Raw genomic sequence first — 15,976 nt, 5'->3', positions numbered from 1 at the left:
GCGAGTGGTGATTAGATAAGTAAGGTCCGTATTGTTATATGGACATAGCGAGCTTAATGAGATAAGGAGGTGATTAGATAATGAATTAGAGGTCGTTATTCATAAAAGCTAACTTCGTAAGCAAAGGAGATAGCGTAAAATAAATGCGTGCAATCGATCGGGCGTGGTCGGAAACCCCCATTTTGACACCAAACTTTTTTTTTTTTTTTTTTTTTTTTTTTTTTAGCCGGGCTCGCCCCTCGATCGTGGCAAACAGGGCAGCGGGGGGACGGGGAAGCGAGGGGGGAAAGTCGGTGCCCCACAACCGGTGAATAGAGAGGGGAGGGGGAAAATCGGTGCCCCAGAACCGGTGAATCCCTACTACTACGGAACCCTCCGGGTGTAGGTTCGACTTGCACTTGGCCAATTTATAAATATTTAAGGAATTGAATTGAATATTTAAGGAATTGAACTTTACATAATACAATTTTACTTGTTACAGATTTGTAAACAAAATTCAAGAGGAAAATCGAAATCTAAAAAAAAATCGAAAACACATTAACCTGTATATACAACTGGTGACAACGCCATCTGTCGACCAACAAAACGATGGCCAAGTTTAAATAGCAAGCGTCGGGTGCAGTGATTACGATGTTTTTGGCGCCAAATTAAAGGATGCCGCGACTAAAGTATGCGTCGGTGTTGCGAATACTGGTTATACTGGGGCTGTTCTGCCTGTGGGTGCAGATTATGCTGTCCGCTTCGAATGGGGGACTGGAGAGGGATAATGGTGAGTGACGCTGCATTTTTTATTTTTTTTCCATTTGGGAGCCATTCTTTACGGTTTGAAGGTGGTAGAACCCTTTGTGGTTCGACTCCGGCGGCACCACCGCCACACCTATTTCTGTTATAACAGCAGTGTTAAACGCTGCTGTGTTCCGGTTTGAAGGGTGTGGTAAGGGAGACAGACTTTTCCGAGGCGTTCCAGCTTAGTCCTCAGGGGTAGCGGCGCATCTGTGGCCGACCTCAGGTAGGAATATCTAATCCTATCTGGGGTTGATTACAGATGTCCATGGGCGGCAGTATCCACTTATCATCAGGTGGACTGCATCCTCGTCTGCTACTCTTATATTATATAAAAAAAAAACCGTAAGGGTCCTGGAGTTGGGTTAATCAATCTCCATTCTTACGTAATAATTTCTAAGTAGATATTTTAAAAATCGCGCAGTCAAAAAAATTTTAACGTAATTTTATTATTTTGAAAAACGAAATGGAATGCGACGTAAGAATAATTGTTACACCACGCTGGCCAAGTGTGTATGTAGAATTCACATACCTTTGCGAAGCTGTTTTAATGATCTCTCAAGTATGTAGATTTAGTTTTTCTTCACCTTTGAACCAATTAGTTTTAAATACGTAGATAATTTAAAAAAAAACAGAGGTTGAGAGAGGACAAATCTAGGGTTTAAACCTCGGACCTCTCCATTGAGGCAGCGTTTTAATCAGTAGGCTATCTTTGCCTTTTTCTTCTATTTTTTGTGTCGTGTCAGATAAAATCAACGTTAAGCGCTGCTGTGTTCTGGTTTGAAGGGTTTGGTAAGGGACATACTTTTTGAGGCGTTCCAGCTTAGTTCTCAGTAACGGCGCATCTGTAGCCGGCCTCAGGTAGGGATCTAATTCTATCTGGGGTTAAATATAGATGTCCATGGGCCTCAGTAGCCACTTACCATCAGGTGGACTGCATGCTCGTCTGCTACTCTTATATTATAAATAATAATCTGGGGCTGATTACCATACGGTAATCGGTGAGGTAGATGTCCATTCGGCACTGACTTGCCATCAGATGGACTGCATGCTCGTTTAGTATTTTAGGTACATGTAGGTATTATATAAATATTACTGAAACGTTGTATTATCAATCGTTAAAGGATATTCAGGATATTTTTAAACAAAATTATCTTATCGCGTTCCTGGCCTGAACGGGACTACTAGCCACCGTTGCATATGTATAATGCACATAATTATCGTAACGGGGCTACCGCCGTATCAGCCGTCAATGATACGGGGCCCCTGAGCTACAGAGGCCCCATGTGTAAGCAAACATTCCTAAAATGTTGTCACAAAATTTCACTTAAATAATTGTATCAGGCGTTATTATGCGGAAGTCCATGCTATTAAGTTAGCATTAAAACTACTTCACAACAATTCGACTCCGGCGGCACCACCGCCACACGTATTTCTGCCTCGTACCGGCAGTGTTAAACGCGGCTGTAGCAGTAATCCTATCTGGGGTTGTATACAGATGTCCATGTCACTTACTATCAGGTGGACTGCATTCTCGTCTGCTATTATATAAAAAAGAAAAAATCCGCTACCAATATGTATGATGGTATATACTTTAAACCTTGCAGTATGTACCACTCTCCCTCCCACAAAGGATGCATGCAGATGCAAAAAATAAAAATATTTTAAAGGTGGTAGAACCTTTTGTGGTTCGACTCCGGCGGCACCACCGCCAAACCTATTTCTGCCTCGTAACAGCAGTGTTAAGCGCTGCTGTGTCTGTGTTCTTTGAAGGGTAAGGGAGACATACTATTCCGAGGCGTTCCAGCTTAGTCCTCAGGGGTAGCGGCGCATCTGTGACCGACCTCAGGTAGGAATATCTAATCCTATCTGAGGTTGATTACAGATGTCCATGGGCGGCAGTAGCCTCATACCATCAGGTGGACTGCATGCTCGTCTGCTACTTCTATATTATAAAAAAAAAGTCCTGTAAAAAAATTAAATGTCTCCCTATTACGGTTCAAGATATAGAGCCCTGTGATAGAGCCCGCACCTTTATAAGAGAGTTTTGTAAATAATGTACAGGGGTTTTATGCACAAAACCCTAAAAAACGAATAATGCAAAAACTAAGAATGCTCTTGGTATTTTCCGTAAATATCAAACCTCTTTACACATTTGGCTTGATTTGGGGAATCAAAAGATGGTCTACAAACCATTGCGAACCAACACAAATCATTTCAAACACTTTATCCACACCTTTGGATTTTGATTTGTGGAATCAAAAGTTGGTCTACAAGAGCTTGCTATCCAACACAAACAAAGTCAAACATATCCACACATTTAAATTTGACCGTTTTTCGAAGTTTGGCAAGCATGTGAACGCGGTAATATTAGATATACAGGGTGTTTAAAAAAGTAAAAAAAAAATGGATTTTTATATTAAAACGCAGCATTTTTACAATTTTTCAGATACTAACCCTATACCAGTGGAACTCCAGTTAACTAAGATAAACTCCAATACTAACACACAGCCGGAAACAGGTTTCTTTTTTATTTTTTTTGTGTTGTCCGTTCGTGTTAACCCTTGTTTAAATTTTGTTTTTAATATTTGTTTATTTTTACACCCTGTATATTTTACGTCCTCTACTATAGGCTAGTTGATACATTTAAAAAATTATTCCTGTACTGCGTAGATCATTAAAAAATCCTATGGTAATTAAAAATAAATAATAAAATTTATGTTATTAAAATAATAATACAATTCAAAGTAAAAAGCGTGGGGTGCTTGATAGTTTAAATGTTACAATCATTCTATTGGCAATTATCTATGAGAGAATAGTTATGAACCGCAGTAAAATGCACATATGTTTGAACTTCATAAATTGTACAACATCCTGTATAATACTATATTTATGCAATAAAGAATTATGATTATGATTATAAGATGTGGAATGAACTTCCTTCTGAGGTATTGCCGGAGCTCTTAAAAAAAGCGGACATGGGGCTCTTCAAAAAAGGTGTAAAAAGAGCTCTCCTCCAAAGCCGACGATGCATTGGCGACTCCTCTGGCGCCCGTCCACCCGCGTGGCGGACCGATTACCATGCCGGTCTGACGCGCAAAGTCCCGGGTTCGATCCCCGGCCAGACAGATATCTAAATGATGAATTTAGATTTCTGCTTCTGTGTCTGGGTGTTTGTGCATTTGTCTCTGTGTGTGTCCATGGCACCGACGACACAGGGAATCCTAGTGTGGGGCTGTGAGTGTAGAAAGCGTTTATTTATTATTTATTTATCATAGGCGACGGTGACTGCTTTCCACCAGGTAGCCCGCCTGCCTCATCGTTTATAATTATAAAAAAGTGGTATAATTATAAAAAAAAGATTTTGGTTTTAAGTCTGGATGTTTGTGTATCCGTCTTTGTATGTGTCCATGGCACCCACGACACAGGGAATCCTAGTGTGGGTCTGAGTGTAGGAAGTGTTGTACGAATACTTTGATATGAGTCAACTAACCTATTATGAACATCCTGTATAATGTTTTTAATTTATAATAATATACACCTTTATAATTTTTACACCCTGTGTAACACATATTTTTAGTTTCCATATATTTTTTTACATTCTTAGCTACGATCTAGCTTATTATGAACGTCCTGTATAATGTTTTTAACTTATAACATCTTTATATTTTTTTACACCCTGTGTAACACATATTCTTATTACATACTATCTATATTAGTTCCCATATATTTGATTACATTACGTTCTTAGATACAGTCGTATAATTTTAAACAAACCGTAGTCAGGGCCGGATTTTAGGGGACTGCCCTGGGGCCTTCACAAGAGAGGGGCCTTCACAATAGAAAAAAAAAATCCAAAATTTCATTACAATCCGTTTGGTATGGGCGTGAAAGCGTAGCAAACAAAAAACAAACTTTCTTATGCATATACAGCATAGATTAGTAAAGATTACTTACTCCTAACAAGAAAATGTACCCAGTTTTGAGAAGTGAAATAGTTGCGTGAAAAAGTTTTGCCACGTCTCCGTGCTAATATGTCCCTAAAATATTTGAAATAATTATTTATTTATTATGTAAATTACGCAGTATTAGTTATTTATTTGTAATTTTTGTCTAAAAATGTTTTTATTTGTCAAGAATTCAAAAAAAGAACTTACTAATAAGCCGTTTGTGGCTTCATTTAATTTCCGCCGGTAATAAGATTTTCGCCGGTAACACTTCGTGTTCCAGTCGAATATTCTCCTTAAGATGATGAACAACTAGGATAGGAACTAAGACTAGCGGACTTTGGCGGAAACCCCTCTTTACTTATTCAAAAAATCGTCTTACATATTGGAGTTTTACTGACTCGTCCACTTCTCCTCCCCCTCGATGATTAGTCCCACGCCCAGCAGTGGGATTACGTGACCAAAGCCATGGTTAACGGATAGTGCGTAGGCATTAGAATAAAGTGGATTGAAACTAATCTCTCAACCTTGATGTAGGAATTGAATTAAAATAATTCGCCAAGTGCAAGTCGAACTCGCACACTGAGGGTTCCGTACGACATATTCATTTTATTTTTATTTTTAGTACTAGTTTTTGCCCGCGGCTTCGCCCGCGTTTAAAAGAAAATAATATAACATACTAACATACATAAAACTGTAAATTCGTACCTTCAACTTTGCTGAAGATCATCACTTCATTAAATGCATACTTTACAATTCAATCCTTACTAATATCGATTAAAATAATCGATGTTTTGGGTCCAAAAGATCGATTCTCCGATGAATCGATCTTAGATCGCCATCCCTAGTTCCCGTGGGATTTCCGGTATAAAAACTATCCTATGTCCTTTCTCGGGTCTCAGACTATCTTTGTACAAAATTTCATTAAAATCGGTTCAGTGGTTTAGGCGTGAAGAAGAGACAACCAGACAGACAGACAGAGTTACATTCGGATTTATAATATTAGTAAGGAATAAGGATTTGTCGTTATAGCGGCCACTTTTATATATACTCTGTTAAAATTTCAAGTGTCTATCTATTACGGTTCTAGAGATAGAGCCCTGTGACAGACGGACAGATAGCGGAGACTTAGTAATAGGATTCCGTTTTTACCCTTTGGGTACGGAACCCTATTACTTACATACGGAATCTTTGAACTCAATTTCTATACACTTTGAACGTTCAGTTTAATTCAAAATTTTGAAGAATTATCAAAAACCGATGACAATACACGATTTTAATCATTTTGTACCATTGTCCTTATCAACATCCTCAGGATTAACGATTTTCGAGGCGAGATTGTTCAAGCGCCTTAGAGAAAGTTCATCGCTAAGTTACTAGATTGCAACAATTATTGTTTTTTAGTTTTACTAACTGTTATAGCGTGATTTTTAGTTTTGCAAATAATAATGTTATTTCGCTATAACTCAAATGTTCCGAAACACATCTACTCGTATAATGCCCTCTTGTAGAATGATTTTTAGGATTCCATACTCAAAGGGTAAAACGAAATCCTCCGCTGTCTGTTCGTGTGTCACTGGGCTTTATCTCTTAAACCGTAATAGATAGACACTTGATTTTTACAGAGGATGCATGACGATGGTCTCTATAACAACAAATACTAAAAATTGATATAATTTAATTCGGTTTGTTTTTCGGCGTTTTTTATTGAAGCATAAAAGGTAGATAGTTTATATTTACTTCTATGGCTACTACTATGATAACGAATACTAAAAATAAATGAAAACTAAATAGTAGTTTTAACAGAAATATGTGTGGCGGTGGTGTCTCGGAAATATATTTTATTTATTTTAAGAGTAATTTCTTTCCACTGCAGAGGGAAATGTTATTCGAGCGTATGTATGTATGTATGTATGTATGTATGTATGTATGTATGTATGTATGTATGTATGTATGTATGTATGTATGTATGTATGTATGTATGAAAGTATGTATGTCTCATTCTTTGTCTGCGCTGCAGCACAAACGGCTTGACGGATTAACATATGAGGTGTCGTTGGATTCCTCTTATAGTGGGAGTGATAGACTATCTCTAAGCTTGGGTTTATGTTTTTATAACTATTCTGAGGTATTCCCGGAGCGCTGTGACATGGGGCTCTTCAAAAAAGGTGCAAAAAGAGCTCTCATACAAAGCCGGCTATGCATTGGCGACTACTCTGGTGTTGCAAATGTCCATAGGCGACGTTGACTTTTCATAAGCTAGCACGTCTGCGTAATCGTTTGGTTAAACAATAAAAATAAACGATTTACGAGTATAATTGTGTGCATCTCTTGGTCACGAAAACGGACGTGATAAGAAGATAAGCGGTGATAATCTACACGGCTCGCCTTATCTGTGACTGAATAGCTATTTGTTTATCGCAAGATGTAATTTTGTCACTCCCATATGGATACCTTTCTTTTTGTTGACGAGGGAAACCTTCAAAAGGTACCCGGTGCCGTGGGAGCGGCACAGGGTTATGTGGGATTCTTACCGCACTAAAACCCCTCCGGTGGCCGTCCTCAACGCTTGTTGGAGAACTCCGGGATCTCCAACGGAACACAACCGGAGCCCTCCAAGCGCGATGCCCAACGGGCTCTACCCTGGGGGAGCAGTTTTCGCTCCTCCCACACCATGTAGTGTTTACGACGGTATGCGACCACATATACCGCCGTCCTTCCCGGGCCCATATGGATACCTAGGGTTGCCCGTTATCCTCCGGTTGCGTTCCTTTGGAGATCCCGGAGTCTACGCAGCGCCGAGGACGGCCACCGGGGGGGGTTTTAGTGCGGTAAGAATCCCACATAACCCTGTGTCGCTCCCACGGTATCGGGTACCTTTAGACGGTTTCCTCCTCGTGAACAAAAAAAATATGTTGTCAGTCCCATATGGATAGGATTGCCAGTGTTGTCACCGCTTATGAGCAAAAAAACAGTAAAATGTCCTTGAAACAGTCGCTAAAAACAGTAAAATGTAAAAAAAACAGTGGAACAGTGAATTTAATGTGTTAATCTACACGGCTCGCCTTATCTGCGAGTCTGAATAGCTATTTGTTTATCGCTAGATGTATTTTGTCACTTCCATATGGATAGGGTTGCTAGTGTTGTCAGCGCATTTGAAAAAACATGAAACAGTAAAATGTTTAAAAAAACAGTAGAACAGTAAACTTAATAAAATGTGATCATATGTTTATATTGTTACTCTTTTTTTAATTAAATAGTAAATCGTGTTTAAAAACAATACAAAACAGTAATATTTATAAAATTTGGTCAAATGTTTATTTAGACGAAGTACTAGTCGACATAACTGGAAAATTATTATAAAAACAAAACACTAGATTGCTTAAGAATTTAGCCTATGTTCACACCCACAATTTAGACGAAGCCAACGACACCTCATATATTAAATCTGTCAAGCTATTTGGGCTGCAGCGTGACAAAGAATGAGACATTTTTTTTTTTTATAATATAGGAGTAGCAGACGAGCATGCAGTTCACCTGATGGTAAGTGGCTACTGCCGCCCATGGACATCTGTAATCAACCCAAGATAGGATTAGATATTCCTACTTGAGGTCGGCCACAGAAGAGCCGCTACCCCTGAATACTAAGCTGGAACGCCTCGGAAAAGTCAGTCTCCCTTACCACACCCTTCAAACCGGAACACAGCAGCGCCTAACACTGCTGTTATTAGGTAGAGATAGGTGTGGCGGTGGTGCCGACGGAGTCGAACCACAAAGGATTCTACCACCTTCAAACATTACCCTCCGCAGTCGGGTAAAAACAGTAAATTGTCTTCAAAAATAGTAGAAAACTTTATAAAACTTAATCTATTTTTTGTGTCAGTTGTCAATGAAAATCAAATAAGGGTCGTCCTAAACAGTAAACTTGACTAAAAACAGTAGAGAACAGTAAACCTTATAAAAAACATGACTATTCAATTAAGTACGGATTCATGAAAAGCATAAAATAAATAAATAATAAATTTCTAGGTACTATATTTTTGTAAGATTTTCCTATAATACTTTATTAGCTCTACATACTTATTAGCTCGCACCATATATTGTAGTTACGGCAAAGAATGTGTTCAGCCGAGTGGCTTAAGTAGCCGTTTAATAGCTTCTTTATTAAACAATGACGCTCGGGTGTTTTCGGCGCCCTTCTTATGATGGCGCTCGAGGCGGTCGCAACGCTCACATCGCCCTTTTTTATTTTGGTTACGAGGGGGAAACCTTCAAAAGGTACCCGACGACGTGGGAGCGACGCCGGGTTATGTGGGATTCTTACCGCACTAAAACCCCCCCGGTGGCCGTCCTCAACGCTTGTTGGAGAACTCCGGGATCTCCGACGGAACGCAACCGGAGTAACGCCCTAGGACCTACCCTGTTTGTCAACTACAAGTTATTAACTTGTACTATAATGTTTCCTAGATTTCCCCAAAAGTATCTTCTTAAAAATTTAAACAAAATTCTATTTGCTTTTAGAAAAGGTGGCAACCCTAAAATCTGTCAACCGTAAATAGAAATAGACATCTGTCAACCCTAAATAGAATTAGAGCTCTAACTGAGGACGACCACACGCGTCGACACTTTAACTTCGGATAATGGAACGAAATTTTAAAGGTGATAGAACCCTCTGTGGTTCGACTCCGGCACCACCGCCACACCTATTTCTGTTATAACAGCGGTATAGCGCTGCTGTGTTCTGGTTTGAAGTGTGGTAAGGGAGATACTTTTCCGAGGCGTTCCAGCTTAATCGTCAAGGGTAACGCATCTGTGGGCGACCTCAAGTAGGAATCGAATTCTATCTGGGGTTGACAACAGATGTCTATGGGCGGCAGGAGCGACTTACTATCAGGTGGACTGCATGCTCGTCTGCTATTCCTATATTATAAAAAATGATAGTTAAAAACGCTGGTATAGGTGGTAGGCGGTAAGGTAGTAAAACCAGTATGGTTCGACCGGGGTGGTACCACCGTCACAACTATCAATCGTGAGGTAGTCCAGTTTGTGGGTGTGGATGTACTGACTTACATATGAGGAGCGGCTTAGTGCGCACGTGGTGACATGTGATCGGCTTCAGGTAGAACCTGCTCTATATGCAGTTGCTTCCTTATGTGCAGATTTTGATTTTAAAAACTGAATTCAAAATTGGCCGACTAAAACAAGGCCGACAATGGAGTTGGCGAAAAAAATGGCAAAAAAAAAGAAAAGAAGAAAAGTCATCATGAAATTTACTTTCAAAATTGTAGGTAGTTAACATAGAATAATCGATGAAATAATCGATATCGATATGTATAATATATCGAATCAGGTCATAATATAGTTTACGTAAATATTCGAAAGATGTATAAGATTTATAACACCAGTGTTAGGCGCTGCTGTGTTCTGGTTTGAAGGGTGTGGTAAGGGAGACAGACTTTTTCGAGGCGTTCCAGCTTAGTCCTCAGGGGTAGCGGCGCATCTGTGGCCGACCTCAGGTAGGAATATCTAATCCTATCTGGTTGATTACAGATGTCCATGAGCCGCAGTAGCCACTTACCATCAGGTGGACTACATGCTCGTCTGCTACTCTTATATTATAAAAAAAGGTTTTGTAAGCAAGTAATTAAAAAAATCTATATTTAGTACCTAAAGTGACACAACAATGCATATTGGTTGAGTGCCAAATATCACTTTTTTAGAACACTGAAGTAGCAAACGAGCATGCAGTCCGCCTGATGGAGTGGCTACTGCCCATGGACATCTGTAATCAATCCCAGATATGATTTGAATTCTATCAGTCGGCCACAGCTTTGCTACCCCTGAGGACAAAGTTGAAACACCTCGGATAGGTCCCTTTTTTTTAACGAGGGGAAAGCCTTCGAAAAGTACCTGGTGCTGTGGGATCGATACAGGGTTATGTGGGATTCTTACCGCACTAAACACCGTCCTCTACATTTCGAAGAGGACTCCGAAATCTCCAACGGAACGCAACCGGAGTTCTCTGAACACGTAGTCCCGCATAGGTGAAATTCAGAGCTCGCCACATCCTCTGGTGTTTACGACGGTATGCGACCACACACACCGCTATGCGTCCCGGGTCGCTAGATGGTTCGATCTCAAACTCTTGCCGCCTGCATCCCCGGAGCCCCCTTTTACTCGCCTCTTACAGGCAGGGGATACCGTAGCCCTATTCTGGTCCCGGAACTACAGGTACGTCGGATAAGTCGCTACCCTTGAACAGCAGCGCTCAACACTGCTATAAGCTAGAAATAGTGCAAAATGTTAAAGAAATCATAATATTTGCACAAAACATGTCTTCGCATTAATTTGCAAGTAGGATATTTTTAGAATAACACTTCAGATGCTCTAAAAGAATTGTTCAGCTATTTATATGTAGATCACGTTGTGTCATGCAAGGCAATTGTTGTACTGACGACGACTTACTATATTTTTACTCGATGCGTATGTATGTATGTCTCATTCTTTGTCACGCTGCAGCACAAACGGCTTGACGGATTAACATATGAGGTATTATTATTTACTCTTTATTGACCACGTTAAAAACAATGTGGAGCAAAAGGCGGACTTAATACTAAATAGCATTTTCTCCCAGTCAACCTTAGGGATGTGCAGAAAATTAAAGGTACAACTATACTAATAGATATAGCGGTGCCAAATACAAATAACATACAAAGTACAATAGTTGAAAAGATTAGAAAGTATACTGAATTGCAAGAGGAAATTAAAAGAGTTTGGAAAATGAATACGGTAACAATAGTTCCCATAGTAATTTCATCGACAGGTGTAATACCAAAACAGCTCTCCCAAGCACTAAAAATATTAGATTTACCAAAGTTTACTTATATAACATTACAAAAAGCTGCAATCCTAAATACATGTCGGTTAGTTAGGAAATTTCTACAGTTAGATACAGATAATAAAGATAATAATTAAGTAGCATAATATAGTATATACAGTCATACACATATATATATATATATACACATACATACATATATATTACATAAAACAATAGATACTCGTATATAATATGACGTTCACTTGGTGTAAGCCCGTGACCGCCATTACTACCGATTCGCCTACATCTGAGTCGAGACTTTTAAAAAGTATACATACAAAAATAAATAGGAAATAAAATAAAATGATAAAAAAGGTATCGTTGGTATTTTTTTTTTATAATGGAGTAGCAGATTAGTATGCAGTCTACCTGATGGTAAGTGGCTACTGATGCCCATGGATATCTGTAATCAAACCCCGATAGGATTAGATATTCCTACCTGAGGTCCGCCACAGATGCGCCTCTACCCCTGCGGACTAAGCTGGAAAGCCTCGGGAATGTATGTCTCTCTTACCACACCCCAAACCAGAACACAGTAGCGCTTGACTCTGCTAGTATAGTATAAAAGAAATATGTGTAGCGGTGGTGCCGCCGGTCTTGACTGCTAAGGTTTCTACCCTTTGACCAGTGGTTTTGAACCTACCGATTTTTCGTAATTTCTACCGATATTGGCACTGTCCTTCCGAAATACCGAAATGCATTGATTTTTATATGAATTCAGAGAATGCAAATTATCCCGTTTTTTTAATCTAATTTTGATACAGAGTGGCGAATTTTAAGAATTGGTAAACAAATTAAAACTTTTCCTGATAATTTAGAACTATTTTGAGATGAAGTAGGTCACTAAATCGATAGTTAGTCAACTATCAGCTAAAAAAAAAGCTCGTCAGGACGAAATAATCTGTGAACTATAACTATGTCACGAAAAAAATATTCCCCAAAATTTAATATTATATTTTTTTAATATACCTATACATATTATTTGTACATATTATTTTGGGTATAGTCCGCGCCAAACTGCTAGTCCGCTCTGAAGTTGTTGCGAACAGGTGTAGTCATACAATTTGCTATGGCGACAGCAGTTTTACGCGGACAATCTGGAGGCACGGCAGTGCCTCTGCCAAGTCGAGCCGATTTTAGTGGGCAACTCTACCGATTTCGTATGCGTTTGAGACCACTGCCTTTGATTACATCGCCCATCGCTCAAAGCTCGCGATACGACAACGCACTCGCATGGTAATTTGTATTGTTAGAGAAAAGCCGACCTTGCGTTAAACAGTTAATGGAAACTAATGGAGCACATAATGTATGTGTGTAAACGTATTGTAGTGCTGTGAAAACTACACATGATATGTCATTTTTTTCACTTTTATGTATACAATAAATTACTCTTGAAATGAAGGTGGTAGAACCCTTTGTGGTTCGGCACCACCGCCACACCTATTTCTGTTATAACAGCAGTGTTAGGCGCTGCTGTGTTCCGGTTTGAAGGGTATGGGGGTATGGGGGTTGAACTATCTGGGGTTGATTACAGATGTCCATGGGCGGTAGTAGCCACTTACCATCAGGTGGACTACATGCTCGTCTGCTACTCTTATATTATAAAAAAAACTCTTATGTATACACTTTTATGTGTCTGTTCATGATGACAAAATAATAATTATAGTTTAAAAAGCTAAAGTCGCACAAGGAAAATCGTAAATCCTGATTCCTGACGATCCTGATGAGGAGAATGGGATAAAATTATTAAAATCAAAATTTTAAATTAAACGGACCGTTCAAAGTGGATAAAAATCGAGTTCAAAGATTCCGTTACATACATATACAGGGTGTACTGGTTCGGTTAGTACAAATATAATGCAAATCGATCCACTACCGTCCTACCCGCACGGCGTCCACACTAAGAGTGACGTACCAGACCAACTGACAGTTACTCGATGTCGCCAGATGCGTACCAATACCGCACGCCATACCAGTACTCGTATCTATGTTTAGTGTCTAATTATGAGCGTACTTACTAATACACTACACAGGGCAAGCTAATAAAAGCGAGGTACCTATATGTGTAAACGTATTGTATTGCTGTGAAAACCGTACTGTAATGTTTATTTGTATAAAAAATGAAGTGTCTGTTTTTATTAGGGTTACCTAAAGGGTGAAAATGGAACCCTATTACTGAGCTTCGCTGTCTGCCGTCTGTCACAAGGCTATATCTGCGGAACCGATAGACACGTGAAATTTTTAGCTGTCTGTCCGTCTGTCCGTCTGTCACAAGGCTATATCTCCGGACCGTAATAGATAGACACTTGAAATTTTTACAGAGGATGCATAACGGTGGCCGCTTTAACAAATACTAAAAATAAAATAAAGTTGAATATTAAATACATACTTATGAAAGATTATGAAGTAATGTTTCCCTTAAAATATATATTTTAGTATAAAGTATGTGTCTCCTTACCACACACTTCAAACCAGAACACAACAGCGCTTAACAGTACTGTTATAACAGAAATTAGCGCGGCGGTGCCGCCGGAGTCGATCCACATCATCATCAACCCATTACTGTCCCACTGCTGGACACGTGTTCTATCAGAATGAGATGACAAAGGATTCTACCACCTTCAAATTTGAAGACGGTAGAACACTTTGTGGTTCGACTCCGGCGGCACCACCACCACACCTATTTCTGCCTAATAACAGCAGTGTCAAGCGCTGCTGTGTTCCGCTTTGAAGGGTGTGGTAAGGGAGACATACTTTTCCGAGGCGTTCCAGCTTAGTCCTCAGGGGTAGCGGCGCATCTGTGGCCGACCTCAGGTAGGAATATCTAATCCTATCTGGGGTTGTTTACAGATGTCCATGGGCGGCAGTAGCCACTTACCATGAGGTGGACTGCATGCTCGTCTGTTACTCCTATATTATAATAAAAAAAAAATCATGTATTAAAGATTCAAGTGTATAACCATTCCACCTTGTTCCAGAAGAGCTGATGAACTCCAACGACACGTCGGAGCAGGTCCTCGCGCTGGTGCCGCCTGAGCTGCACAAGTACCTCACTGTCCACCCCAAGAATGCTAGTGGTAAGTAAAGGTTTTATATACAGGAGTAGCAGACGAGCATGCAGTCCACGTGATGGTAAAGCTACTGCCGTATAAACATCTGCTATCAACTCCAGATAAGATAATCCTATCTGAGATGGGCTGCTGATGCGACCTACCCCGAAGGACTAAGCTGGGACGTTTTGGAAAAGTCTGTTTGCTTTATCTCACCCTCCAATCCAGACCAGCGCTTAACACTGCTTTATAACAGAAATAGGTGTGACGGCGATTATTTTTTTTATAATATATAAGTAGCAGACGAGCATGCAGTCCACTTGATGGTAAGTGGCTACTGCCGCCCATGGACATATGTAATCAACCCCAGATAGGATTAACTATACCTACCTACCTGAGGTCGGCCACAGATGCGCCGCTACCCCTGAGGATTAAGCTGGATCGCCTCGGAAAAGTATATCTCCCTTACCACACCCTTCAAACCAGAATACAGCAGCGCTTAACACTGCTGTTACGAGTATAGTAGAAATAGGTGTGGCGGTGATGCCGCCGGAGTCGACACCACAAAGGGTTCTACCTCCTTCAAACTAAATTATAAAATGAAATATAAATGTTTATTCTTGGACGATTACCGATGTGCTACTCCAATGTTTCCAGGGAACGCGACAGAGCGAACTGGACCAAAGAACATCACGGACATCCGTAAGGCCATCGAGAAGTACAACTCGGCACAGATCATCCACAATGAGGATATATACGGCCCGGTGCAAAACGACACCATTATTATAGTGATACAGGTTAGTAATTATTTATTAGGCGAGGGTATTTCAAGAGTTTTCAGGGTTCCCTACTCCCAGAGTAAAAGGATATAAATAAATGAAAAATAAATTAAGATTTAGTGGTACGGAATGCTGCGCGTGTGAGTTCGGCTCGCACTTGGCCAATTAAATCCCTAGGAGACAAGCTTCATTTTAGGGTTCCGTGCTCAAAGGGTAAAAACCAGGACACAGCAGCTCTTAACGCCTACCTATATTTTTACCTACAGTCCAAACGGCTTGACGAATTTTAACATATGACGTGTCGTTGGACTCGTCTTAATTGTGGGAGTGACATAGGCTATATTTCTAGAGTCGGGTAATAATTCTCTAGTTATTTTATTACCAGTATATATTTCAAAATAAACAAACTACGCCAAAAATTTCGGTTTTGGCATCTTCCGTCTCGCCAGCACCAAATCTTTCCCGTTCAATCCTGTCAAGCTAATCTTCTTCGGGAACAACCTCGTCTCCTTCGGGACTATAATGACCACTTGCCCA

The 15,976-nt window shown here is 40.0% G+C and overlaps 1 protein-coding gene across 3 annotated transcripts in view; it reads left to right on the top strand.

Moving 5' to 3' along the window:
* Positions 1–15,976, top strand: part of Mgat2 (alpha-1,6-mannosyl-glycoprotein 2-beta-N-acetylglucosaminyltransferase) — a 76,493-nt gene that overhangs the window by 27,519 nt on the left and 32,998 nt on the right. For 2 of the 3 annotated variants that reach the window (XM_073090513.1, XM_073090510.1), the window contains exons 2-4: positions 482–769; positions 14,589–14,687; positions 15,318–15,457. In XM_073090513.1, coding sequence (XP_072946614.1) covers positions 655–769; positions 14,589–14,687; positions 15,318–15,457 — 354 coding nt within the window. In that variant the 5' untranslated portion in view covers positions 482–654. The remainder of the gene's footprint in view (positions 1–481; positions 770–14,588; positions 14,688–15,317; positions 15,458–15,976) is intronic. The other variant, XM_073090511.1, reaches the window with a different exon arrangement.

Source organism: Epargyreus clarus, unplaced genomic scaffold (assembly GCF_041222505.1).
Source record: "Epargyreus clarus isolate Ecla_fem2 unplaced genomic scaffold, WU_Ecla_fem_2.2 ptg000033l, whole genome shotgun sequence".
NCBI classification, from domain to species: domain Eukaryota; kingdom Metazoa; phylum Arthropoda; class Insecta; order Lepidoptera; family Hesperiidae; genus Epargyreus; species Epargyreus clarus.
Note: the sequence above shows the minus strand (reverse complement) of the source record. Positions and strands in the feature narration are given on the sequence as shown.